This window comes from Zalophus californianus, chromosome 11 (genome assembly GCF_009762305.2).
Source record: "Zalophus californianus isolate mZalCal1 chromosome 11, mZalCal1.pri.v2, whole genome shotgun sequence".
NCBI classification, from domain to species: Eukaryota; Metazoa; Chordata; class Mammalia; order Carnivora; family Otariidae; genus Zalophus; species Zalophus californianus.
In genome coordinates this window covers 112412072-112438143 of record NC_045605.1, presented here as the reverse complement: position 1 = coordinate 112438143, position 26072 = coordinate 112412072, and the positions used below count along the sequence as shown (strand labels likewise).

General features: G+C 61.5%; 1 protein-coding gene across 3 annotated transcripts; it reads right to left on the bottom strand.

The window, feature by feature from the left end:
• Positions 1 to 3223: 3223 nt before the first annotated feature.
• On the bottom strand, positions 3224 to 18982 carry DUSP8 (dual specificity phosphatase 8). Of its 3 annotated transcripts, none has more exons than XM_027580934.2 (7): positions 18853 to 18982; positions 12566 to 12905; positions 10765 to 10903; positions 5905 to 6071; positions 5209 to 5368; positions 4891 to 5014; positions 3224 to 4620 (listed from the first exon to the last, which is right to left on the bottom strand). In XM_027580934.2, the coding sequence occupies exons 2-7, from the start codon at positions 12794 to 12796 to the stop codon at positions 3561 to 3563; spliced, it is 1881 nt and encodes a 626-aa protein (XP_027436735.1). In that variant the 5' UTR covers positions 12797 to 12905; positions 18853 to 18982; the 3' UTR covers positions 3224 to 3560. The 3 variants fall into 3 exon arrangements, with proteins under 3 accessions (XP_027436735.1, XP_027436736.1, XP_027436737.1); XM_027580935.2 differs by lacking the exon at positions 18853 to 18982 and adding an exon at positions 17184 to 17376; XM_027580936.2 differs by lacking the exons at positions 10765 to 10903; positions 12566 to 12905; positions 18853 to 18982 and adding an exon at positions 8405 to 8911.
• Positions 18983 to 26072: the final 7090 nt, after the last annotated feature.

Below are 26072 nucleotides of genomic sequence, written 5' to 3'. Positions count from 1 at the left end.
GGCTCCCTGCCACTTGGAACTAGGGAAGTGTTCCTAGGAAGAAGCAGGCCAAAGCTCCAAGAAGGCTCAGACCCCCTTGGAGGCCTTGCACCGCATTAGCCAGAGGGCCGTGGGGCTGAGGGCGCAGACCTGCCCGGCAGCCCCCCTGGAGCCTGGGAGACCCGTTCCCAGGAAATGCCCGGGTGTGTGAAAGTCGTGCAGGCACACGGTGAGCTCAGCACACAGTGAGCTCAGTACGCAGGAGCCGTCGTTATAGTAACGGCCAGGGAGGCGCTGGAGTGACCCAGAGGAGTCATGTCTGAAGATCTGTCCCAGGAGAGCGTTGCCTGAATGCTGCGAGCAGCGGCCGTCACCACACTGGGCGGACTAAGCTCAACCCCGCCATCGGGGGGCTGCACGCTCGTGCCAGTCGGTGATGCGCAGCCGCAGTCGGGCCGGCGGACTCCAGGGAGCGGAACCCGGGGGCTGGGGACAAAAGTGGGCGGGTCACCCCAGTACCTTCCACAAGATACCCTCATGTGCCTTTGGTCCTTGTAGCACATGCATGGATTCTTTCAACAGATCATTTAATAATTAAAAAGCTAGTTGCAAACATTCTGTAGCCGGACCCCCGTTTCCGTTAAAAAGGCAGGCAATGGTGTGGTGTGCTCAGGCTTGTGCCCACACACGCACACGGAGCCCTGCCGAGATGCGGCCAAGTGTTGCCGTCCTTACGCCCGGGGAAGTGGGTGAGGGGCAAAACCGCATTTTTATTGGACATAGTGGTAACTTTTTTAAAAAATTTTCACTAGCAGGTAACAACAAACAAGGGTGTTCCACATTCTAGGATGCGGTGGGGCCTTACCCACGCCGGGCCCTCCCCCAGCACGGTCCCCTGCCCTGCCCAACCTGCCCTCCGGGTCCCAGGGGCTGAGTCCTGGGGAAGTTGGTTTTGTGGGCCCAATGCCCCAGCCTCCTGGCCTCAGGAAGCCTCCGGGGCCGCTGCCCCACACTCTTCACTCCAGCCTCCCCCCAGCCGGAAGAAAGAGACAGCCAGAGCATGGAGAAAAACGTCCATCTCGGGATTTATTACAACACATTGTCTCCAAATACAAAAGAAGGGGACAGGACAGGGAGCAGAGTGTGGCCGCGCTGGGGGAGGGGTTCTGAGGCAGGAGCGGCCGCCCAGTCCAAAGAGACTGGGAGCCATGCAGGGGACCTGCCACCTCCCCTCTGCTGGACTTTCCAGCAAATATTAGGAGGGGGCGGGGTCCATTCTGGGGCCACCCCCAATGCCAGGGTGGGGTAGGGGGCGCGGGGGGGGGGGGGGTTGGGGAGGGATGAGGGCTGAGAAACTTGGAGAGGGCTGGGGCCCGGCCCCGGCCCCACCTCAGGCAGTGTGTGGAATTGACCGGGGAGGGGCTTGTGCCAGGGCCCGGTCCCCCCCGGGGCTGGAGAGGGGGTGGCGGAGTCAGGACCTCCCCCCACATTGCAGCTGCTCACTTTGGGGTGACCAGTGCCTCAAGAGCAAGAGCCCCCCACACTCCAAGACCGAAGTCACAAGAGATGCTGGCGGCCCTAGAGAAAGGGGCAGAGGGCAGACAGAGGAAAGGACGGGGGGGCTGCGGGACCTGCCTCCAGAGTTCGGGGCCCAACCAGTGGCCCCGGACCACTGTCTCCTGGACAGCACAGGGGTGGGGCGCGGAGGTGGGGACCAGTGCATCCTCCACACCCAGGGTCATCTCAGAAACCCAACGCGATAGACAGACAGAAGGCAAGTTTACATAATCAATCATAATAATAATTAACCAATAATAAATACTTAAACCTCTAATCCATAGATTGCAAACACAACGATGATAGCTTATTTTCTTGGGGAACGGGGCGGGGACAGAGGGAACAGGAAGAGGACTTTTGCTTAAAGGAGGGATGACAGGTGCACAGGGCGGCAGGTCAACAGAAACAAACGGAAGAAACAACCAGAGGGGCAGCTGCCCCGAGGACTCGGCCCCACCCAGCTGCCCTCCTGCCAAGCCCCTGGCCTCTTCCCCAAGGCGACCAGCACCCCCCCACACACTAGACTCTAGGACATCTGAAGGTTGGGGGACACCTACTCCTGCCTCCAAAAGCCATGGGTCCCAATGACCTAAGAAGGTGTGGGGCAGGGGGCAGCTGGGGCTTTTTCCCTGCCTTTACTGCCAGGCTGGCCCACCTGGGCCCAAAAGCCACCTGGCATATCACCATGAAGATCCCAGGGAGGCTGCAGAGGCGAGAGCTCCCCAGGAAAGGGCAGTGTGGGAGTGCTCTTCTCCAAGGACCCCGTGGGGGCTGGGGGGCAGTAATGGGGAACACCTGCATCTGTCCACATCAGGGGCCTTTATCTGTCTGGAGACAGCTCTCCCGAAGCTAAGGACCCCCACCTCCTGGAAGCGTAAGGGTCTGACAAGTGCTTAACTACTCCCTCCCGATGCAAGGCAGCCTGCTCCTCATGGAGGCCCTCCACCTGTAGGAACACACCTGAATTCCAAGTCTGGCCTGGGGCCTGGGGGCTGGCTGGGGGCAGAGCCCAGAACAAGACTCTAAAATCCATCTGCCCTCTGGCCAGTGGAGCCCAGACTGGCTAGCCCAGCTCCTCTCGTCTGATGCCCCCAGGGGCTGACCTCCTCTCCTGTTGTTCCACCCCCCCCCACAGGTGGTGCTAGGCAGCACCCGCAAAGTGGAGTTGAGGGGGGCAGGCTCCATGGAACAGCCTTGCTTAACCTGTGAAACTGGACACGCGCGCAGGCAGGAGCGGGGGGCATCCCACCTCTATCCCTGCCCTGGGGACACACATCATCTGACACTCAAGACCGCCGTTCACCGAGCCCCCATCCTGTTCTCTCCCCAGCCTGTCCGAACACCCTAGCCTCTCTAGGCCCAATGCCAGTCAACACCGACCAGGCAACGGGCGGGGTGGGGGGGGGCGGCAGGGGGCAGGTAGTGGGGGTGTCTCCGGCTGGCAGAGCTGCCTTGGTCACACCCCAGCTCCTGGGACACTTCCCCCACCTGGACTTTGGTGCAGAGCCCAAGAAAAGAGCAGAGGAGGAGGAGTGGAGAGGAGGGAGCAGGGAGGGGCAAGGAGGTTCTGCGGCTCAGTTTGTGGCAAAGTTTTTTTCTCCTTTTTTCCCCTTTTTTCTATGTAAAAAGTGCACGAAAGCTCGGCAGCCTCTTTGCAACCGTCAGCAGTGTTTCCTGGGGAGGGGGGGGGGGGGGGGGGCGGGGAGGGGACCCCAGGCCTGGCACCCCAGCTTGGGACTGAAGGTGGCCTCATATTGCTTAGAAACGTGTGTTTCAGTTTAAATACCAGACAGTAAAAATAGAGCTCCGAGGACCGCCCGCACTGTTGCCAAATCATTGCCAGAATGAACAGCTTAAATAAATAAAAAATCGAAATATTTACTTCTCGATAAAAAATCGCAGTAAAACCATTTACCTTTCTTTGCATTATATATAATATATATTTATAGTGGGCCCGGCGGCTCGTCGCCCAGACCAGGGAGCCGAGGGCAGCGGAGCGCCGGGCGCTGGGTCCCCGGCCGCCGTCAGGACACCTCGATGACCTCCACGCTGCCCGAGAAGCTGGCCTGCTTTCCCAAGGCAGCCAGCTCCTCGCCGCGCGCGCGCCCCTCCACCATGCCCTCCTCGAACTCCATCTGGCAGCTTCGGCGCTTGAACTGCGTCTCCGGGGCCGCCGTTTCATCCGGCCAGCCGGTCCGCGCGTCCCGGGCCTCGGCCCTGGCCGTCTCCCGCCGCCGCAGGTCGCCGCCCCCCGCGCCCTGCGCGCCTGCCCGGCCGAAGGGTGCAAACCGCGCGCCGCCCGCGCCCTGCGCGCCCTCCGGGCTGAAGCACCAGGGCCCATCGGGCGACGGCGTGCCTGGAGAGTCGAGCGGCGGCGCCCAGCTCCCGGGGCCGACCGGCTGGCCGGGGCCAGGCAGCCCAGGTGCCGACAGGGCCGAGAGGCCGAGCCGCGGAGTCTGCCGGGAGGCATCGCCGAAGTTCAGGCCGAGGCCGTGCGCCGGGGAGCGTGCCGGGGAGCCGGCGGGAGGCCGGGGCCGCCGGCGGAGGCGCGGGCGCGTCTCCGGCGCCACGTCCGGGCTGTCGGGGCCCGGCGAGGGCAGGCCCAGCGCTCCCCCGGACGGGCTGTCCAGTTTGCAGAGCTTGGGGGCCTCCCCAGGGTCGGGGGGCCCGGGGTCGTCGGGCCGCCGGCTGGGGGCGTAGGCCGACTTGATGTCCAGTGAGAAGGAGCGCTTCAGGCGGTTGGTGTCCTGGAGGCGGTCGGAGGAGAGGTGCAGACCACGCAGGCCCTGCTGCAGCGCGCTGGTGGCGGGGGCCGCGGAAGGCGCGGGCAGCTCCCCGCCGGCGGCGGGCGCGCCCTCCCTGGCTGCACTGGCCGCCGCGCTCCCGGTGGCAGCGCTCTCTGAGGTAGGTGGTGGCAGCGGTGGCAGTGGGGCGGCAGGGCCCGGGAGGGGCTCGGGCGTCCCTGGGTGGGGCGCCCCGTCACCCTGCAGGGCAGCCAGCAGCTTCAGGCTGCGCTCATACTCCAGCAGCTGGCCCAGGAAGTTGAAGTTGGGCGAAATGGATGGGCGCCGGTCCTTCACGAACCTGGGGGCCGGGGGGGGGGGGTGGGTTGCTTCGAGCGGGGGCTTCCTGCCAGGCAGGGCTGCCTGCCCGACTCCCCCCTGCTCCCCCTGCTCCCCCCTGCCCATGCTTGGGCACACAGCTGATGTGCAGACCCACCCGGGAGGGCTGGAGCCCGGCTCAGGCCTCTCCCTCCCGGGCCAGGGCCATTCTGCTGCTCCTGGGTGGAGAGGGAGCAGGGAAGGGCCGGTTCCAGCCTTAAACTTCAGGGCCCAGGAAGAAAGGAGAGGCTACCTGTAGGCGTCATCGGAGGACATGCCCATGGTCTTCATGATGTAAGCGATGGCGATGGTGGCTGAGCGGGAGATGCCAGCCAGACAGTGGACAATGACTTGGCAGCTGGACAGCTTAGCTTTATCTGGAGACAGGGCCACGGGGCCGGTGAGGGCTCAGCGTGCCGGCGCTTCCCTAACCCAGGCAGGGGACCTCACCGGCCCTACTGCCAACAATCCCAGCCCCATCTCAGGCCCAAGCACCAGGGTCGCAGTGCTTCTCCCCGGCGTCCTGCCCGCCCTCCTAGAGGAGACCCCCACCCTCGCCCCCGCCCCTCACCGATGAACTCGATGGACTTGTCCAGCCAAGGCAGCAGCTTCTCGCAGTAGTTGTCGTTGATGGGAATGCGCATGAAGCGGCTCTCACAGATGAAGTCCGGCTTGGGGCAAGAGTTGCTGGCGTTGAGGACGTAGCTTATTCCGTTCTGGGTCATCAGGTCCTGGAGGGATGGGAGGACAGGCTGCACAGGGGTGCCCTGGTGGTGGGAGCCCCTCCCACTTCCACCCTGGAGCTCAGAGCCTGCGGCGGAGGGCGGGAAGGGGGGGCCGAGGGGGCGGATGGGGGATGGGGATGCTGGTCTGGGGCAAGCGCCACCCACAGCCTGAGGTAGGCTCCCAGGAATGTTATGGCTGCCTGGGCGGTGGCTTTACCCTCTTCCCTCATCACAATTTTAAAACACGGGATTCTTTCAGTGCTGGCCAGGGGCCCGGTGACATCAGCAGTGTGGCATGTGGGCTTCGCCGCCTAAGGGGCTGGGAGCTGCTCCTCCACCCAGCCCTGCTCTGGTCCTGCCCCGTCCGCTCGGTGTCCCCGTGCCCCCAACCCAGGCTTCTCCCACACCATGTTTATCCATCCCCTCATTGGCTTTCAGCTCCCTTCTCCCCACCCCCCCAAACCAGCCCAGGAGCTGCTTCTGAGCTCCTGCCTCCGCCCCCCTCCCCCTGCTAATGGCCAAAGCCCCAGCTGTGCACACACCTTGTTCAGGACATCTTTCTGAGAGCCCAGGTAGAGGTGAGGCAGGATGCGGGTCAGGCCCACACTGGGCACAGGCAGGCAGGGCTGGGAGAGGCTCATGGGTAGCAGGGCAGCAGGCTTACCCTCACAGAGGCCAGGGAAGCAGGAGGAGAAGGTGGCAAAGCCCCCTGCAGGAGGAGGAGCAGAGGAGACGTGGGTCAGGCGGTCGGCTGGCTGGGGCACAAGAAAGAGCCCAGGGCACCCAACCACCCCTACATCTCTGGCAACAGCCTGGACCCCCAGCCCAACGAGATGCCAGGGGGTGAGCCTCTGGCCTGAGCACCTGCAGTCAGCGCTGGGTGCCGGAGGGCTGCTCTCACCAAGTCAAGGCATGTGCTGTGCACATATACAGCCTGCCCCTACACCCACATTCCTCCCCAGGCTAATTAGGAGCTGGTCCTGCTGAGGACGCCGCTGTGATGCCCATAAATGTGGGGTCGAGGCTGTGGGCCGGCCTAGCACGTGCAGGACCCAGGCAGGGGTGGGTTCCGACACCATGGAAGGCTCCTGATGAGGGTGTGGATCTTCTGTGCCGGTGGCCAGGGGCCAGCCTGGGCCTTCCTGCCTCTCCCCCTGGGCTGATGCAATCCCTCCCTGGCTCTAGTTGGCTGGGAGCCCCTGGCCAAGCGTGGGTGCCAGGACCAGGAGGCAAGGGCTTCTGAGGGGCCCTCCTGCCCCTGGGCATGACATCACCTACTGGAATTGGCACACCCTGCAGGGGCACCTGTGCTCTAGTTAGGGCTCCCTTCTGCCCAGAGGACAGCACCAGAGGTTGGGCTAAGAGCTGGGAATGCCGGGGACAGTGAGCAAGCAGCGCATGCAGCGGGCACGCATTCTACACGTGGTGGCGTGTGCCCACTGCCTTCCCTGTACATCCAAGTCCTGGGCCACAGGTCGGTGGAAGGAGCCCCTCCGCTGGCCTCAAAGACCCGAGTGGGAATCCCTAGCACACCTCTGACTCAGTGAGTGACCACGGGCAGAGCTCATTACACCCCTGGCCTGTTTCCGCATCCTGCCTGCCACATAGCACAGCTGTGAGTCTCAAAGGAGACAGGGGCCGTGAAGACACACCGAGAGCTAACCTGCCCACACCCAGGTGGCTGGGTGACGGCCAATCCCTGCTAGGTTTTTGAGGTGACACTCCCTGGTGGCCGCCCTGGGGCTAACCACACTTTCGGGGGCACGAGGCCTGTGGACATTCCCTGCCCTCAGTGGACTGATCCATTACAGAGTTCAACTAGACGGAGGCCTACCGTAGTGCACGGGAGGAGGCAGGGGAGAGAGGCAGGGTCCCAGGCCACGAGACCCCCAGTGCTCTTTCCCGGTTTGCAGACACAGCTGGGGCCAGAGACCTGGCTGATTCCCCAGGACACAGATGCCTGGTGCCCTCAGCCTTCACCCCTGGCCCAGCTCAATGGCCACAGTTTGTACAAACCCCAACCAGAGTGCCTGCCACGTGCATTCCTTGTGCCCCCAAAGACAGCTTGCCTTTGGCAGGGGGCACGGTGATGGGGGACCTCCATGCTGAGGGAGTGGAGGCACTGGCCTTGGAGGGGTAGCTGTCCCTACCTTGGCAACCTGCCGGCTGGACAGGAGAAGTGTCTGACTATCAGCATCGCTGACAACACAGCTCACAGGTGAAAGCTGACCTGGGTGCTGGGGCTGGGCTCCTGTTTACTGGCCAGAGCCAGGGGTCCCCTGGATGTTCCTGATGGAGGACAGCATCCCCCACCCCAGGAGATGTAAGGTCTGCAGGATCTCTGCAAGGACTCATCTCTACCATATTCCTCCCATGCTCTCTGGGGGCGTCACCTAAGCTGAGGGGTGGGGGGCTCTATTCCACCAGGAACTTCCCCCACAAAGGGGGAATCTCTGGACAGGAGCGGTCCTGCCAGTTTTGACTGCAGTCCCTCAGGTAAAGCCCCACAGGGCTGCCCCCCCCTCCGCCCCTGCAGAGCCAAGCAGCTTGTGGTGACCCCACAAGCCCCCTATGGATGCCAAGTGCTGAGCCTGAGGCCCCGCCCCTCCAGCGATTTCAGGACCCCCACCCCCCAGGCTCTGGGTTACAGGAGAGGGCCACCCTGGGTTGAATCAGTGGCAGCAGGCCTGGACCCTCTGCAGGTACTGGCACTCTTCGCAGGGGGGAGGCGCCCCCATCCCCCAGGCATCCCCAAGGGCACCTTCTTTCAGGAGGGATACCAACCTCCCCCCGCCTCACGGTTTCCCAGCTTGCTGCGCCGCCGCACAATGGAATCCCGGATTCGCACAAAAGCTCATGCCCAGGACGCACCGACTCCACCGACTCTATGCGCACCGATTGCCCCCGCCCGCAGCTCCCACCAGGCGCTCTCCGGCCCACATGCGCGCGGCGCGCCCCACAGCCCCCCGGCGCCGCCGCGGTCCCCGTGCCCCAGGCAGGGTCCGCACCTGCCCACCCTCCCTCCGCGTACCCTCCGCGCACCCTCCGCGTAGGGGTCGCTCCCGCCGCGGTCTCTGGCCAGGGTCCGAGGGCGGCGCGTGCGGGGTCGAACCGCGGGGGCGCACCGACCCGGCGCCGCGACATCACCAGCCCGCATTCCGCAGCAACGCGCACCCGGGCGAGGGCCGCCCGCCGCTTAAAGGCACAGGCTCCCTTTCCGGGCTCCCCGCCCCGCTGGACGTCACCGCCAAGCAGCCTGGGGGGGGCCAGCGGTCACAGCAGCCGGTTCTGGACCCCAGCGCGCCTGCCCCACTCTGCCCTCTCCTGCTTCCGCGAGCTCCCCTGTCACCGAGAGGGATCTCCCTGTCCTCCAGCCGCGACATCGTCCTGGCGCTCCTCAGCCCCACCCACCGAGGGATGGGGTCCTCCCTTTCTGGCCTCCGCTGGGCCCCCTCCCCCTGTGCTAGTGATCCTGGAAAGTCACTTCCCCTTTCTGGCAGGGCAGCATCCCTCTGTCCCACTCAGCCTTGCCTTCCCGTTCTCACTGGTTCAGGGGCTGTGCTCGCCTCAGGGGTGGGTGCTGTGGGCCAGGCTCCCAGGCGGCCCCCGAATCTCGGTCCTGATTTGGTGCCACTGCGAGCTCTTCTCACACGGTGGTGGGTCATGACTTCTAACTGGCTTGGCCCTCAGGGAAATGGGGGCAAATACTCTAACCTCGCAGGGAGGGGCAGGCAGGGGAGAAAGAGCAGGTGGCAGCCCCAGGAATTTAGCGAACCAAGTGGGGCACGGCCAGGTCCCAGGTGCGCCCTCCTGGCACATCGCAGCCTAGGCCTGCCCCACTGCATGCTGGGTGAGGAGCCCCAGACTCCAGAGGAGACAGACATTAGAGGTTCTGGGCTTTCTTGGGCAGCCTTGGGGTAGGGAAGGGTGCTGCTCTGGGACCAGTTTCTCAGACTCCCAGAAGGCCTGGTGGCTCCCACTTCTGAGTAGAGAGCATGCGCACGTCACACACACACACACACACACACACACACACACACACACACACACACACACACACACACACCCCGACATGCGCATGCGTGAACACGCACACATCCTAGGGTTCCCAGCTGACCTCCTTTTCTGCCCAGGACATCCATTAAGAAGCCCAGAGCCTCTGGGTCCTCTCTCCCTCTTCTCCCTATCCGCTCAGCCCCCAAATTGAGCCCAGGGGGCAGTGGTTGAATCAGAGTCTGCAATTCTGTGGCCTTGGGTTCTCAGAGTTCACACACATGCATACAAACCCCATATCCCACCACACAAGCAACCACAGATCACCAGCTTCCCAGAGCCGTACATAGATGCATAGACGCCCTCTGACAGCGTAGACCCAGGCACGCGTGTAGATGGCAGCACGCGCACCTGCACACGATGTGAACCCACCAGGAAGCATCCCACGGGCTGTGGTGAAGGTCCATCTTCCCAATGGTGGGAGCCCGGTGCCCACGGATCACTGCACGGGGTGTCCACACATAAGGGGCTGCTCAGGGCAGACATGGTGAATGTACAGAAGTGTCCTACCGGCGGTGGGGGGTTGCTGACACCCTCTTCAGCCCTCTCCATCCTCCGCCCACCTTCCATGGCCCCTGGCAGGAGCACCCACAAAGGCCTCAGACCTGGGCAGGGAGGGTGTACAGCCCTGGGACAGGCCAGCTCAACCCAGCCCTGGGACCTGGGCCACCTCTGGGAGGTGGGTTCTACAGAAGTGCCTCAGCCCCTGCCAAAAGGAGGAAGGGATCATCAAGAACCAGGGTGGAGCCTGTGTGTGTGCAGGTGTGTGTATGGGGGGCTTCCCGGCCTCCAGGCTCCCTGGGCTGCTTTTGGGGAACAGGAAGCCCTATAGGGATCTCTGCTGGCCTCCAGGCAGGGGTCGGGCATCCTGTGCTGCCGGCAGCGTTCAGAGGCACTCCCTGTCTGGGACCAGTTCTGCTCGGATTGGGGCTTGCGGAGGATGGGGGCTATGCCTCCTCTCTCAGACAGCTAGAGGGGCAGAGCACATCTTCGCCTAGATCCCTTCCCTCCTCCCTTGCCACGAATGCATTTAGGGATTTCCTCCTGCCTACTTCTTCACCTGCTAGTGGTGGGGTAGGCCCATGGTGGAGGGAGTTCTGGAGTGTGGGGGTCTGGGGGGAGGAAACAATGGAGCCTTGGAGAACTCCAGTTACTGGGAGAGCACTCCGCCCCCCAACACCACCCAGTAGCTGCTGGTCTCTGGACTCAGAGAAGAAAACAGAGTTGGATCCAGAACCTGACTCCCCAGATGCCCCCACCCCCCCATAGCTAAGTTCACAGTGAGGAGAGAGAGGAAGGGAGGAGAGGGCGTCCCAGAGCCCCCTGGCCCGGGTCTATCTGGAGCTCACCCGTGAGGATGGCCACGCTGTCGAAGCAGCCGTCCAGCTTGCTGAGCAGGATGGAGAGGAAGCTGTCCGCAGCCAGCACGCTGGCGTCCCGTGTGCTCTGGTCATAGACTACCACGTCCTGCGGCTCTGCAGCCTCCACCTGGAGGCCGTGAGGGCAGAGGTCAGGGAACCGCTGGGCACCTGCCAGATCCCCCATCCCCTGCTGCCACCCACTGCTACTGGTCAGGCTATGGCAGGGAGGGGTTACTGCCCCGTGCTGCGTGGAGGGGAGGGGTGGGCTCTCACCCACCCACCCGCCTCACAGCTCACAGCTGGATGGGTGTGGATACCACACCCCCACAGGCAAGCCCTCAGAGCAAGCAGAAACAGGGGCACGCTCCTCCTAATGCCACGGCCTCATGCCCGGGCACCTGCGCTAAGGGAATAGATGCTATGGACATGCGCTATGGGCCAGGCCCCCATGGAGGAGATGCAGGTGAATGTAACAGGGTCCTTGGGCGCACACACAGGTGGCCACAGTCACAGGGATGTGCCGTCAGGGTGGCCGAGGCAAAGGGAAAACTGTCCCCCGGGTCACTGGGAGGCACATTTTGGGGCTTCTGAGGGTGGGGTGCCTTTGGGTCTGGGCAATTCCCCAGCCAGTGATGGGAAAAGTGGTGGCTGCTGCAAGAGCCCTCCTTAATTCAGGAGGCAGCCAGAAGTTGGGGTTCCACTGCCCTCCTCCCATCCTGAATGCCCAGCCTTGGGACCAGATGCTGAGCAGCTTTTGCTCCAAGTGGCTAATGCCCTGCCCCCCAAGCACACTCAGCCCCTAAGCCAGCTGAGCCGCCAACCCTGGGCTGGATGATGTCACCAGCAGCCAATGGGATTGCGCTCTGGCAGGGAGTCCTCGCTGGGGGTGATTAATCACCGGATTCCCCTCACTGAGGCTGCAGGGAGCTGGTTCTGGCCTTGATGGGGGCTGTGCCACCTGGGTCCTCTCACATCCAGGGCTGCTGGCACAGGGCCTGTGACTGAGACCCCTCCCCAGCTCTGGGCTGCTGGCCATGTCACTGCCCCCACTGGAGGTGCCCCCACCTTCCCAGGTCACAGGGCCAGTGGTCCCTCCCAGTGCTGCACTTGATGCTCCTGGCTAACAGAGACAGGATTGTCCACTGCAGGTGACCTGGGACATTTGTGGGGGAGGGGCACAGAGAGAATTCTGGGTCACTCAGAACTCTAGGGGAAAGAACTGGGAGGCTGGGCACACGAGAGCTCAGCATAAGCCTCTTGGCCCCCCTTCCTGTCTTCCTCTGGGTTCTCACAGCACTCGCTGTGCGCCTGACCAGCTGCCATCCTGGTCCACTGCCCCTCTGTGCCCCCACCCCACCCCTGTGCCCCTCTCTGAGCCCTGGGCTGGGCCCCAGGGACACTGCCCAGTCTTATGTGGGCAGACCTCTCCTCGGGGGCTGAGTGAGGACCCAGACAGGGTCAGCAGGCTCTGAGCGGGAGGAGTGATGAATCGTATCTGGGGAGATAGGGTCAGCAGAGGGCCTTCGGGGGAGGCACATTTGTGCACCCTAAGAGGAAGCTCAGGGAGTGGGGTGGGAGCTGCCTACAAGGCCCAAGGTATGGAATGGCTCAGAACATTCTGACCCTAGGAGCTCAGTTTGGCTTTGAGGACGGGGGGGGGGGGGGGGGGGGGGGGGCGCAAGCAGAGGGCCCCTGTGTACCTGGCTGCAGAGCTCTGCCCTTGCCCCTGGAAGTGAGGGGTGCCTGGGTGGGGGCGGGGGACAGGGTGTGAGTGGCAGGGGCCAGGTACCTGGCCGCGCACGGCTGGCTGGATGAGCTCGGCGATGGTCACCTTGCCCTGCTGCAGCCGCCGCTTCACCAGCTTGGAGCAGCAGATGTTGACGGAGCTGAGCACGTGCCCACTGCTGTACTCCACGAAAGAGCGGCTGTCGATGACCAGCGGTCCCCCAGGTCCGCCCCGCAGCAGGCTGGCCAGCTTCCTGGCATCCATCACTTTCCGAGGGAGCCGGTCCCCAGCCATGGTGGGGCAGTGGGCAGTGGGGTGGGGGTGTGCCCCGAAGTGAACAGGGGCTGCTCTGCAGGCCAGGGATGTGGCCTAGAGTTCGGAGGGACCGGGCATGGTGCCAGACCTGCAGGGAGAGGCAGAGGGTCAGGAGGGCTGCAGGCCCCCAGGAGGGGCACCCGACCGGCTTCCCAGGCAGGGCCAACCTCCAAAGGGCCCATGGTGGGACCCAGGGGCACCGGAATATGGTTGAGGCTGGTAGGCACCCACGGGGGCCCCTCCTCCCTTGGGGCAAATCGGCAGCCCCTCTGGCTCTATGAAAGCCAAGTCCCCAGACATCTGAAGTGAGCGAGGTGGACCACTGGACTGGGAGAGCAGTCACAAATGGTCCCATCCAGCACTGCACTATGCAGGCCGCGGGCGACAGCCTGTCAGTGGGGCAGGACAAGCCTGAGGACAGCTCCCCTGGGCCCTTGGGTTCATGAACACTCGTTCCGATCTGGAACCCTTCCTTCCGCCCCCAAGGCTTCTGGCATCCCATTGCTGGGATGCAGATGCTCCCCCTCTCTGGCCTGCACGTCTTATTCTCCAGAACTCTGGGGGAGGCAAGGTCCAGAACCTGCTACCTGCTCCCTTGCCCCAGCACACGGCCCTCTCCAGCCCCACCCAGCACAATCCCTCCCTGCTGACCATCTGGACCCAGAGGAAGGGGGGTGGGGCTGCCTCCCCACGTTGCTGGGCTCCTGGGGCAGGCACTGGCCAGGGTGCTGCAGAGTCTCGGGCGCGGAGGCGGGGGTCCTCTGTTGCTGTCATCGTCCAGTCCTGCAGCCCGAGCTTTAGTGCCTGCCACGTGCCGGCTGCACAAATGGTCTGGGGCCAGTGTCTGTCTCCCTGCCGAGCGTGTCACACGCTCACAGAGTGGAGGGGGCAGCGTGGCAGGGTGTGCCAGGCACGGTGCAGGCCTGAGGTCTGGGGGGACCCTTCTAGGGGCTGGTAGGTCCCAGGATGGGGTGGGATGGGTGGCGCCCAAGGATGAAAGGCAAAGTAGGTGACCCAGATGTAGGACTCTTGCGGGTGTGGGGACTCTTGGCATGGCCTGTAAGGGATCTTGGCAGAGGAAGTAGGAGTAGATGGGGACAGGGGGACCCCAGATCCTGGGGTGGAGACCCCTCTTGTGGGTTTGGTGCTAAGCCTCTGCCACACACCTCCCACCCCCACCCCACTCCACCTGCCAGGCCCCACCTGCCCTGCCGCCTGCCAGGACTGGCCTTTCTCAGGCCCACCTAGCCTCCCAGCCCACCGGGAGGCGCACAGTGAGGACGATGAGTTTACTTTAAAGATGGGGAGACGGAGGCTTGGGGAAGGGGTGGGACCAGCCTCAGGTCACACCACGGTCAGGACCCAAGGCCTCTACCACTGCCATTCAATCGGGGTCTTCCCTCCACCACACCCCCACCCAGCTCAGGCACGGGAGAGGCTAGGGGACAGATGTTAGAGGGGGGACCCCCTCAGCAAGCCCCCAACCTGCAGCTGCAGATGGTGTTGGGGTGAGGCCCCCTGAGGTCACTCGTCACACTTCAGGCGAGCTCCCTGGGTGGGGACGGCAGAATTCACAGAGAACTAGGTGCCAGGCAGGTGTAGACTGCCGGCCATGGGCTGCCTTAGGCTGAGCCACTGGAGCTGGACCACAGAGAAGTGCCCAGGATGGCCCTGGCCAGTGGGCAGGGCCTTGGGATCCCATTCACAGACTCCCTGCTCCCCACGCAGGTGCCCAGGCTCCTCCACTACACAGTGGGGGTGAGGCCTGGGGTGCAGCTGGGGATGCTGTCCCTCCTGAGGGCCATACCAAACAAGGTCAACAGCAAAAGGGCCCGTCTGCCAAAAGGGGTACCCCACATGCTGGGGGGGTCTTCACTGGCTGGGCGGGTCCTGTCTGTGGAGGGGGTTCCTCACCTGCTGAGGGGGGGTCCCAGCCTGTGTGGTGAGAGATCCCCAATTCGACTCCTGTGTGAGGTGTTTTGAGAAGCTTCTGAGTTCTATGCTGCACCTTGTCAAGACTGTGGCAGACAGGTCACAGCTACCAGGCCCCCTCCCACAAGCCTCCTGTCCTGGATGTGTGGCCAGGAGCCCAGCTCAGAGGCCCAGTCTCTGAGACAGATGCAGTGGGGAGCAGAGGGGCGCTCATGATTCCTATCAGGTGAGGGCTGACTGTTTCCCACCTAAAGCAACAGAAGCCAAACAGCACTTCAGGGCAGGGACGAGGGAAGGGGCTGGGGGAGAGGTCCTTTGCCCTCCCTGCAGCTGCTGGGCACAAACACTGCCCTCGGGTCCTTAACTGGCCAGGAGAGGAGCTGGGGTGTGGAGGGGCACCCGCTCCATCTGCAGGACAGGCAGGGAGGCAGGCTTAGGATGAGGGTGGGGAAGAGCCCAGCTGGGCTGCAGGGCTGCAGGACAGGGGTGCAGGGGTGCGGGGGGCTGGAAGGGTGGGCCGCTATGCTCCCTTGCCCAGTACCTGGTCTCAGCCCCACTCCCCCAAGGAACTCTTCAGCTTGGCCCTATTACCCGCTGTAGTATTGTTATTTGTAGCCGAGGGGGACTCATTAGCAAGTTAGCACCTCCGTCGTTGCCATGGCAACCACAGAGGTGCCAGGCAACCGCAGCTCCTGCGGCAGGGCCGCCGCCGCCGCCACCGAGCAGGCTGGCTCTGCAGAATGGCTGGGCCCACTCCTTGCTTCTTGCAGGTGCCCAGGAACTGGGGCCTGGGATGACCCTGGGCCAGGTCTCCATGAGACCCAAAGCCCAGGTGTGACATTCCTGCAGCCCTCCCCCCCGCCCCCCTGCCCCACCTGGTCCCAACCCTCCTTGCTTGCCAGGAGCACCCATGTGCACAGGCTCCCTTGCTCCCACCTTTGGGGACACCTTCTCCAAGTCGCCAAGGTCTGGCCCAAGCATGCCTCCGGCAGGAGACCCCTTCCACTGAGCAGGCCTCCCAGGTGTGCAGCCTCACCCCCAGGGCCTCCCTGATCTAAAGCTCCTGGGGGCAGACCCTCACCTGCCGGGGGTGGCGGGGAGAGGATCGGGGCCTAGAACTCAGGTGGGAGTGGCAGAAGCTTAGGACAGTTTTGAGCCTATGAGTGGGGCTAGAGCAGGCCAGGCGGGCACAGAGGAAACATATTGTAGGGTCTTGGGCCTCTCTGATTTCAAGGACCCACTCCAGGCTCAGCCCAGACCCCGTTCTTGGGAACTGAGGGGAAACGGTACCTATCACCTGCTATTGCAGAGCCTGGGTACCAGTGGGACAGAGACACAACCCCGTACACCCCCAAAGGGCTCGTTGCTGAGGGTACTGGGCAGTTCCCAGTCGAAAGGCCGGAGGCCCTTCCGTATCTGGCTGGGCACCACCTAGGAGGTGGCAGGCAGCCCCCCTTTCCCTGCAAGGCCACGTTTACAGTGCAGCCTGACTTCTGTGCTGCGCGTGCCAGGATGTGCCCCTTCGCACACTGTCCACACACCGTCGGCTCACCTGTTTTCCATGATCCACGCCAGCCCCTCATGCAACTACTCACACACAGACATGTATGCACATACATGTGGTCACTGGGTGCAGCCATCCTCACCCTCTGCATACCAAATTCCCCCAAACCCCAGGTGCCAGCTCCAAGATCTCTTTACACTGTTGGCTCCCCGGGCCTCCATGGGGCACACTCTTGTGCCTGAGCGTGGGACAGGGCATGGCCAGAAAACTCCCAACTCCCCACTGACGGCGTCTTCACCAAGGCCTTCTGCTCAGCACCTAGTGATGGGGAACTCACTACCTCCAGAGATGACCGTCAGGACTGTCAGCCATGGGTGGACTGTGGCTCTCACTCAGAGCAGTGCCCCTAGCCTGAGTGGTGCCTGGAACACATAGGCAGGCCCTTGGGAGGATCTGGCAGTGGGGGCCCCCACGATGCTGAGATGTCCAGCTCGCTGTGACCCAGGGGCACCTCAGGAGGCAGAAATTCCTGCAGAGAGGCCAGGACAGAAACTGGCAGCTCATTTTCCCCTCATCTGCTCTCATCAGGGACCCCAAAATGCTCTCACCCCTGCCCCCCTCATCTCCCTAGGCTGAATGGAACAGGGCCCAAGCTGGCCTTTACTCTGTCCCGGAGGGGCCAATGGCAAGGCCAAGCAGAGCCAACTTGGTCTGGGGAAGCCACGGGCCTGGGAGACAGTGGGGTGGGCGCCCTGTCCCCTCTGTTCACAGGGGTCTGGGCAGAGCCTGCAGTAAGAGGTCTCAGCATGTGGGTCCTTAGAGGGGCACGCTCAGGACCCTACACACCTAGGTTTCTTCTGTTCCTGCCTGGCTTGCTCTAGTCATACTGATCTGCAGGACTTCTGGTCACTGTCCCCCAGGGCTACATACCTGGGCCATCCCGGGACATCTACCAGTCACTGCCTGGAGGGCTCCAGGCAGAGGTGGACTCAGCCCATGCAGTCCTGGTGGTCGGAATCTGACCCATGTCCCTCTTGCTGTGGGTTTGGCTCCTTCCTCTCCTTTCCCCCTGAGCTGCAGCCTCCAGAGATGCAGCCAGGATACCCTCTGGCTTCCACGCCCCCTTGGGCCCTCTGTTCAGTTGAAACATCTGGGCCCCAAGGTCAGCCTCAGCTGGAGAGGAGAGGATGCTGGGTCGGGTTCTGGAGCAGAGGATGACTTCAAGCATCTTTCTGCATCTGCATGCATGGAAGCCACTGTTCCCGGGGGCGGGGGGGGGGGGGGCAGCCCCTGGGGCACAGGAGCCTTCCGGAGGGCTGAGGGCAGCAGGGGACTAGAACCTGCCCGGCAACTCTCCTGGAGCCCTTGACTGACTGCAGGGGGAGGTATTCAGTCAGACTTCAGGATGAACTCCCAGCTCCTGGTCACATGATCTGTCCCACTGGGCAGGTGCTTATTAAGCATCTGAGGAGTGAATTCCTGGGACATCTGTCCTCCCTGAGCAGAGTGGGGGCATTGGATGCTACGCTCCTTCCCTGAGCTGCCCTTGGAGCAAGGTCTGAGGGAGGCAGTAGGGAGTGCACAGCCCCTCAGACTTCCACTCAGACCCCCAGGGGCAGGCGACACAGCAGATCACTGCTCCCCTAGCCGGCAGCACCCCCACGCCCACCCCAAGCTGCACCACAACACTGTGGGGCCACATTAGACACTGCCACCTCTCTCCACCACCCCATGGAGTCCCCTGCACCCTGCAGTCACTGCAGCACCCAGGCCCCCAACTCACCCCTGCAGAAGCCCGCACATTTTTACCGCAGGAAGTCAGGAGGCAAATTCTCCCAGCAGGGGTGACCTGATGGGGGCTGGGCCCACTGTTGCCCCCTCCCCTCCCATCCAGACTATTAGGTACCCCTCCCCACCAAGGTGGGCAGATAGGCTGAGGGAGGCTGGTTGCACTCAGCCTGGCAGTGCCAGCCCCTCCCCCAGCACCCGCTGCTGCCTCTGCAGCAGGCTGGCGGATGGTCTTTATTCTGCAGAGGCCAGCTGAGCACCCTGAGGTGGGGGTACCCGTGGCGCCCTGGCCAGATAGGGGCCATGGATCTGCAGCTCCTCCCCACCAAACGCGGAATGGGCCCTTTCCTGAGCCTCCCACAGGCTAAAACCCTCCGCTCCTTTGGTCAAGGCCTGCATCCCCAACCCGCGGGGGCAGGAACGACCGTCTCCAATTTGGGGCCTCCATGGCGGGGTGGGGGGCATCCTTGGGAGTCTGGGGCTCTCGCAGAGGTCCGTACAGGTCCACGCTGGATCGCAAGGGGCCAAGGTGCTGGGTCCTTACTGCATGCCCCTCCCCCCCCACAAAATAAGCAGGAATTTCGAGGAAAAAGGCGGTGAAGCGGGGGGACCAGCGTGGACCGGGCCGGGGTCCACTGGGCTCTGTGGGAGGCGGGGGAAGCGCTTCCCGCGCCGGGCCGCTCACCTCGGGGCTCCCTCCTCCTCCCGGGCGCCCGCCCGGTGCAGCCGCCCCGGCGCTCCAGACGCGGCGCCCACCGGGCCGAGCCCCCTGCCCGCACCCCGCGCGTCCCCAGTCGGCGCCCCCGCTCACCTCGCCGTCGCTCGCGTCCGGGGCGCACGAGGACCCGCGCCCGCTCAGCGCGCCCGCTCGGCCGCGCCGCCCATGGGCCCGGCGGGGGCCCGCGCAGCCGGGGCAGGGGCCGGGGGAGCGCGCGGGCCGCGTCGCCGTCGCCGCCGTCGCCGCCGCCGCCGCGGGGAGCGCTCGCTCGGGCCGGGGCGCGCGCACTGCGGGCGGGCACGCGCGCTCGCGGCGCGCATCCCACCCCGGGCTCGGCGGGCGCGGCCGGTGCGGCTCCGGCGCGGCTCGGGCTCCGGCGTCCGGGCGGGGGGCGCGGAGCCGGCTTGGCCGCCGCGCTCGGCCGCGAGTGACAGGCCCGGGGCGGAGGGCGGGGCCGCCGGCGGGGATGAGGTCATGCCGAGCGAAAAAGGCCCTGACGTCACCCGCAGCCAATCAGCGCGCGCGGCTCGAGGGCAGGTGACGTCAGTCGGAGCTGGGCCGCGAGCGCAGATCAGAGGCGCGGCCGCGGGGGGCGGGGGGCCGGGCAGGCCGCCGCCCTCCGCCCTCTGCCCTCCGCCCCTCGCCCGGGCACCGGCTCTTAAAGGGACCGTACGGCGTCCCTCCCCTGCCGCCAGGGACCCCCACCTCCGGGAAGCCTTCCCAGCTCTGGCGCCCGGCCCCACCACCCGGGGACGCCCGGCCTCGCGGCACTCACGCCCGAGGAGGGGCCGGCTGAACGGGTCTTGGCGCGAGGGTCTTCCCCCCGCCGCGGCCGGGCGGGAGATGGCGCCGCCTCCCCCGCCCCGCAGCCTTTGTTCGCGCGGGGCCTGCAGGCCGGGGAGCCCTCGCCAGCCTCGGTACCCCGCCGTGAGCGAGGCCCGGCGAGCACTTCACCTGCAGCACCTACGCTGACCCTTTCCACGACCCCCGGGGTGGGAAGCTGGGTTTCCACGTTCCTCGGCAGGAAATTGGAAGCTCCGAGGCGAGATGGTTTGTGTCGGGTCACACATCTGTCCTCCGGTGAGGGGGTCCCCAGTGCAGCGCTGTCCCCCGAACCCCACCGGATCACCTCCAGCCCCTGACGCTTGCAGTGAAAAGCCGCCCCTACACAGCGCTCATCGGGGTCCACCCTGACAGTGTGTGTTCTCCCCCACCTCCAGTGAAGGCTGTTGAGGGTCTGCCCCCCCAGGCGACCTCGGTGGGGAAGCAAGCCCTGGGGGCCGGGGCGCGCGGAGTCCAGAGGAGGAACAAACATAGGTAATTACACCTTGAGCAAGGTTGGGCCAGAAACAAACAGGGGCCAGACACAAGGCGGTGGGCGGTCTGGAGGCCACCCCAGGAGGTGACATGCAAGCAGCGACTGGAGGCTGTGGAGGCACCCGTGGTGCAGGAGGGAGGCAGGAACGACCTGGAGGAGGTCAGGGGGCTGGAGCCAGGAGAGCCCGGAGAGGAGATGCACTCATGCATTACCGATTCATCAGGTAACTACTGAGCACCTTCTGGAGCCAGGCCCTGCGCTGGGCACCGGGGAGTTAGCTCTGAGAAAGAGGACAAAGACCCTTGCCCATGGGCTGATGGGAGCCTTTGAAGGTAATTATTTGGGGGGGGGAGTGTGACTAGACAGCTCCGATGTTTCTAAAACCTCTCCTCCAAGACTGCCTGATGGAGAGTGAGGGCCGTCTTTCCTCCAGCCTGGAGCCCCCCTGGCTTTGGCAGGTCTCCCAGGGCCTCCTTGGGGCTCTGTGAGGAGCTTCAGCACCCAGGGGAGTGCAGCCCCTTCCCACGGAGCGGGGGGGAGCTGGGACGCAACTCTTAGCCATCCCTGGTTGAATGAAGGGTCAGGACCCCAGAGCTGTGTGGGAGGGCACTGCCGCAGGTGGGCCTGGGCCGGGCACTCTGGGGGCCCCTTTTCTGATCCTCAGTTCCAGAGAGCAGGCAGTGTCACCTGCAGCCTCAGAGCTTTGCAGAGGAGGTGTTTAGGAAGTGCCTGGGGCCTCCTTCCTTGCTGGCCTGAGGAATGTCAGGGTAGCTGAGTATATGGGGTGTGTGGGGTGGGGGTGGGGAGTGCGTTCCTGGCACAGAGCCAACACTGCAGACACACAGTCCTCTGGGGCTGTCCTGGAAGGAAGCGCTGGTGACCCAGGGGCTATTTGGGGCTGGAGCTGGGTTCAGGTCCTTCCTCTTTCTCTGCCTGTAGATGGAACCCAAAGGAAGAGGGCCCTGCTGAGAAGAGAGGTCCTGGCCAGGGGCAGCCCCTGAGCTCCAGGGAATGCCCAGCCCAGATGCATGGCCAGGTCAGTGCCGGGTGAGGGATGCAGTGGGGCCTCCCTATGTTTGGGCTCACTCCAAGTCCGAAAAGTGCTGGGCCCTGGGAGGGGACACAGGAGGGTTCAGGCTGAGCTTCAGATGGGGCCGGGCGGCTGCAGGAGGCCCTGGGGGAGCAGAGACAGACCCAGAAGGGCTTGGGGCTGGCAGGAGTTGGGAGGCTGTCAGTCTTTAGACTGAGGAGCTGGGCTTGCTCCCTGGCCAGGCCCAGGATGAGCCCAGGAGAGGAGGAAGGTGGAAGGTGTGTAGGTGCGCTCCTCTTCTGCCCAGCCCAGATGTGGTCGGGGCCCACATGTGGCCTGGGAGTGCCCCGGGCCCCAAAGAACTCTGGGTGTGCCCTGGGCCGCTCTTCGCGAGGCCTGAGCAGATGGCAGTAAATTGAAGGGCAGGCGATGGTGTCCTCGCTTTCTTCTGGAAGCTACAGGAGATGGGTGGGTGGGGGCGGCCTGCAGCTTTCGGCTCTGCCTGGCTAGGGAAGTGTGTTTGGGCCATGATTATTTTATAATCCTGTCATTTCTCCTGCAAATGAGCACTTAAAACCTGGAGTTTTGCAACAGTGGAGCAGAGGGTTAGGGAGGTACTGTGATTTTCCCAAGGCCACTAGCTCTGCCCTAGGTTCTTTCCAGCCCCCGGACTAAATTCTATCCTCTGGCTCACCGCCCCGGGCGCTGAGACCCCGGCTCCAAGGAACCGGATGTGGAAGGGCGGGGGCGGCTTGGGGAGGGCCTGCGGTTGGAGCCCTGGGCCGTGCGTAGAACACCTCGCGGGGTTTCCAGCTCCCCAGCCAGTAGCCGCCCGTGTCAGGCGGAACCAGGTCCGAGCCCGGCTGCCCGCTGGGCCCTGACTCCCCGCCGGTGATCGCAGCTCCGTGGGCCCGTGCCCCCAGCTGTGGAGCAGGACCCCATGCGGGGCGGGTGAGGCGCCAGGGCAGCGTCTGGGTCCGGTCCGCCCCCGGGGACGGCGCAGGGGTCCGGCAGGTGCGGGTGCAGCGGGACGGTCCGTGCGCGCCCTCTGCCGCCCGCCTGCACCCGACTGGCCGCGGGGAGGACGCCTAGGGTGGACTTTCCTTAAAGCATCCTCTCCGCGCAAAAAGAAAAGCGGGGTCCGCTTTGTCGTGCTGATTTGCAACTCAGGGTTTCAACCGATAGCTCATAGTAAACGTGTATCCATGCCATTACTTTTCCCACAACCTGACTTTTTTTTTTTTTTTTTAAGTCGTCATTGTTAACAATAAAATGCCTATCTCCGTTGTCCAAGGAGGTGGGCTTGGACAACTGTATGCACCCGGTTATCACCACCCACATAAGGCCTAGAGCATTCCCTTCGCGCCAGGAAGCTCCCTCACCCCCTTCCAGGCAGTTGTCCCCTGACCTTCTGATCTAGCACTCAGCGGGTGCTGCCTGTCCCTGAACTTCACGGAAAGGGTAGCCTGCGGTGTGTATTCTTTTGGGTCCCGGTTCTTCAGCTCCAGGAAGTGCTTTTGAGATTCATCCAGGGACCTGCTTTCCCACAACTAGGTGATAAATGTCTGTGTGGTGTTGCATTTTATGCATGTACGGTGATATTTGAACGAATTTTCTATAGTTATATGGCAGATTATCTCCATATTTTGGCTATTACAGCCAGTACAGTGAGCAGCATCCTTCCATATGTTTTTCATAACACATTAAAGATTATTTTCTTTTCTGGGTTTTAATCATGATATTAAAAAAAAAAAAAAAAACCCGGCAAACACAGAGAATGATATAACAAACATCTAGCTCCTAGACCCAACATGTCAGCAGTTTTCTAGTTTTGTTTCAGATTGCAAAAACAGCAGTCCAGGTCCTGGGGGCTCCCTAGGTCTCTCCTGCCCCCCCTGTCTGGAGGCCGCTGATGTTCAGAGTGGCGGATGTCTTGCCGGCTCTGTCTTTATCATTTAACGGTGTGTATAGGTCTTGCATACAGCACATGTTCTTATCTTGTGTGCCTTTAAAAATTCACGTATAAGTATCAGAGCACAACATTAGTCCTTCAATTTGCTTTTTTTCCACATTCCAGCCTGTTTATCCTTGTTGATGCGGGCGAGCCTACCCCATCCATTGTAGCTGCTGTACGGGTTGGTATTGAATGAACAGACCCGTTACTTAGCCATTCCTTTACTGATGGACATTTAGCTTGCTTGCAAGTTTTTCTACACGCAGCAGTGCTGCGAGGAACATTCTGGTAAATGTCTCCTTGCACCGTGTAACTCATGGTCATCCCCACCCGCTGTGCCAGCACCACCTGGGACTGTGTGAGAAATGCAGACTCCCAGCCCCCACCCAAGCCTGCTAAGCCAGAATCTGTGTTTTAACAAGTTCAGGAGATTTGTATGCACATTCAATTTTTGGTTTTTCTTTTTTGCATCATTTTATTTAATTTTTCAAATTATCATGTAGTAACATTGACTCATTGACTTTTTTACTGTGGTAAGATATGCATAATACACAAGTTGCTATTTTGACCAGTTTTAAATGTACAGTTCAGTGACATGATGTACTTACGCATTGTGCAACCATCACCAGCATCCATTTCCAGAACTCATTCATCTTTCCAAACTGAAACTCTGTCCCCATTAAACGCTAAACCTCATTGTCCTTTCCCTAGCCCCGGCCCCCACCATTTTACTTTTTGTCTCTGTGAACTTGACTCCTCCGGGATTCATGAGTGGAATCCTGCAGTATTTGTCCTTTGTGTCTGGCTTCTTTCACTGAGCATCCTGTGTCCTCGAGGCTCATCCGTATTGTAGCAGGTGTCAGAATCTCCCTGCTATTTAAGGCTGGATAATATATTCCATTGTGCGGCCAGATCACATTTTGCGTATCCATTCATCTGTCGACAACACTTGGGTTATTTCCATCCTTTGTCTACTGTGAGTAATGCTGCCATGAACATTTGTATACGAGTATTTTTTGTTAAAGATTTTATTTATTTACTTGAGATGGAGCGAGAGCTAGTGAGCGAGAGCACGCGTGTGAGGGGGAGGGGCAGAGGGAGAGGGAGAAGCAGGCTCCTGCTCGTGGGACTCGATCCCAGGGCCCCGGGAGCACGACCTGAGCCGAAGGCAGCCGCCCAACCGACTGAGCCGCCCGGCGCCCCTGTGTACCAGTATCTGTATCAGGCTCTGCTTTTCCACTTTTTTGGGGATATACCCAGATGTGGAGTGACCAGATCCTATGACGTACATGTGTAGCTTCTGAGAAACCATCAAACTGTTTCCCACAGCAGCTGTACTGTTTTATAGTTCCACCATCAGGCCCATGCTCAAGGGTTCCAATTTCTCAATATCTCAACAAAATTGACTCTTTTGGGTTTTGACATCTATGTAGATTCAAGCACCACCATCATCATCAGAATACAGAATGGTTCTGTCACCCCAAGAATATCCCTTATGGGGACATTCTCCTCCCACTCCTACCCCTCGCCAGCCACTGGTCTGTCCCCATCAGTACGGTTTCGTCTTTTTGAGAAACATCAGAGGAGTAGAATCACACAGAATATAAGCTTCTGAGACTCCTATTGCCTTTGAGGTTCATCCGGGTTGTTGGGTGTATCAATAGCTCATTCCTTTTTATTGCTGGGAAGTATTTGATGGCGAATTTAAAACACAGTGTACCCAGTCACTTGCTGAAGGACATTGGGGTTGTTTTCAGTTTTTGGAGATTATGAATAAAGCTGTTATAGACATTCCCGTGCAGGTTTTTGTGCTAATATAAGTTTTCATGTCTCCAGAATAAATACCCAGGAGTGTGACCACTGGATCACATGGGAGGTGTAGGTTTGACTTACCAGAAACTGCCATTTGTGTATCAACCTTTGAGAGATACCATCCCAGTGCTCTTGGGCCAGATTTCTCTGAGGTGTGTGCCCAGAAGTGTGGGCATCAGGTTACAAGATATGCCTGCCTTTAGCTTTCTGAATGTTGCTAAATTGCTCTCAAAGTGGGGATATAATAATCACCCACCAGCGGGTTGTAAAAGCTCCATTTTTTATGATCTTTCTCAACATTTGGTGTTTTGATTGCAGCTGCACTGAATTGCTGGGTTAATCTGGGGAGCACCATCAGCTCTTCTCATCCATGCACATGTTTAGCTTTTAAATGTTCTTCCATATTGCTTTATAATTTTCTCCAGAGGTCTTATCCGTGCCTGTTAGATGTATTCATACTTCCCTTATAATTTCTATTGCTGTTGGGAAGGGCTCTTTGTTTTTTTTTTTTTTAAGATTTTATTTATTTATTTAATTGACAGAGAGAGAGAGAGAGAGAGCGAGAGACGGAACACAAGCAGGGGGAGGGTCAGAGGGAGAAGCAGGCTTCCCGCGGAGCAGGGAGCCCGATGTGGGGCTCGATCCCAGGACCCTGAGATCATGACCTGAGCCGAAGGCAGCCGCCCAACCAACTGAGCCACCCAGGCGCCCCGGGAAGGGCTCTTTGTAAAAATTATAGTTTCTGATTTGTTGTCACTTGTCTGTAGGCTTTGTTTTTTTTTTTTTTTAAAGAAAGATTTTATTTACTTATTCGACAGAGAGAGAGAATGAGAGATAGAGAGCACGAGAGGGAAGAGGGTCAGAGGGAGAAGCAGACTCCCTGCTGAGCAGGGAGCCCGATGTGGGACTCGATCCCAGGACTCCAGGATCATGACCTGAGCCAAAGGCAGTCGCTTAACCAACTGAGCCACCCAGGCACCCTGTCTGTAGACTTTGATTTAGCCTTTCTGAATTCCCTCATTAGTTCCACCAGATTACCTGTCAACTCACGTGGACTTTCCAGGTAGGCCATCATATATCTGTGGATCCCCACATTTGTTTCTTTCCAAACCTGACATCACCCATTTCTTTTCCTTGTCATATTGCATTGGCTAGGATCCTCCATCATAATGTCAAATGTACATGGTGATGCTAAGAGT

Bases quoted from the DNA above. Each gene is read 5' to 3' on its own strand.
- DUSP8 (XM_027580934.2), bottom strand. From the start codon at position 12,796: ATGGCTGGGGACCGGCTCCCTCGGAAAGTGATGGATGCCAGGAAGCTG. The intron at 5,015-5,208 runs GTGAGGGGCGGG...CCCTGTCTCCAG, and splicing joins CAAGTCCATCGAGTTCATCG to ATAAAGCTAAGCTGTCCAGC. The intron at 4,621-4,890 runs GTAGCCTCTCCT...CCCGGCCCCCAG, and splicing joins TCCTCCGATGACGCCTACAG to GTTCGTGAAGGACCGGCGCC.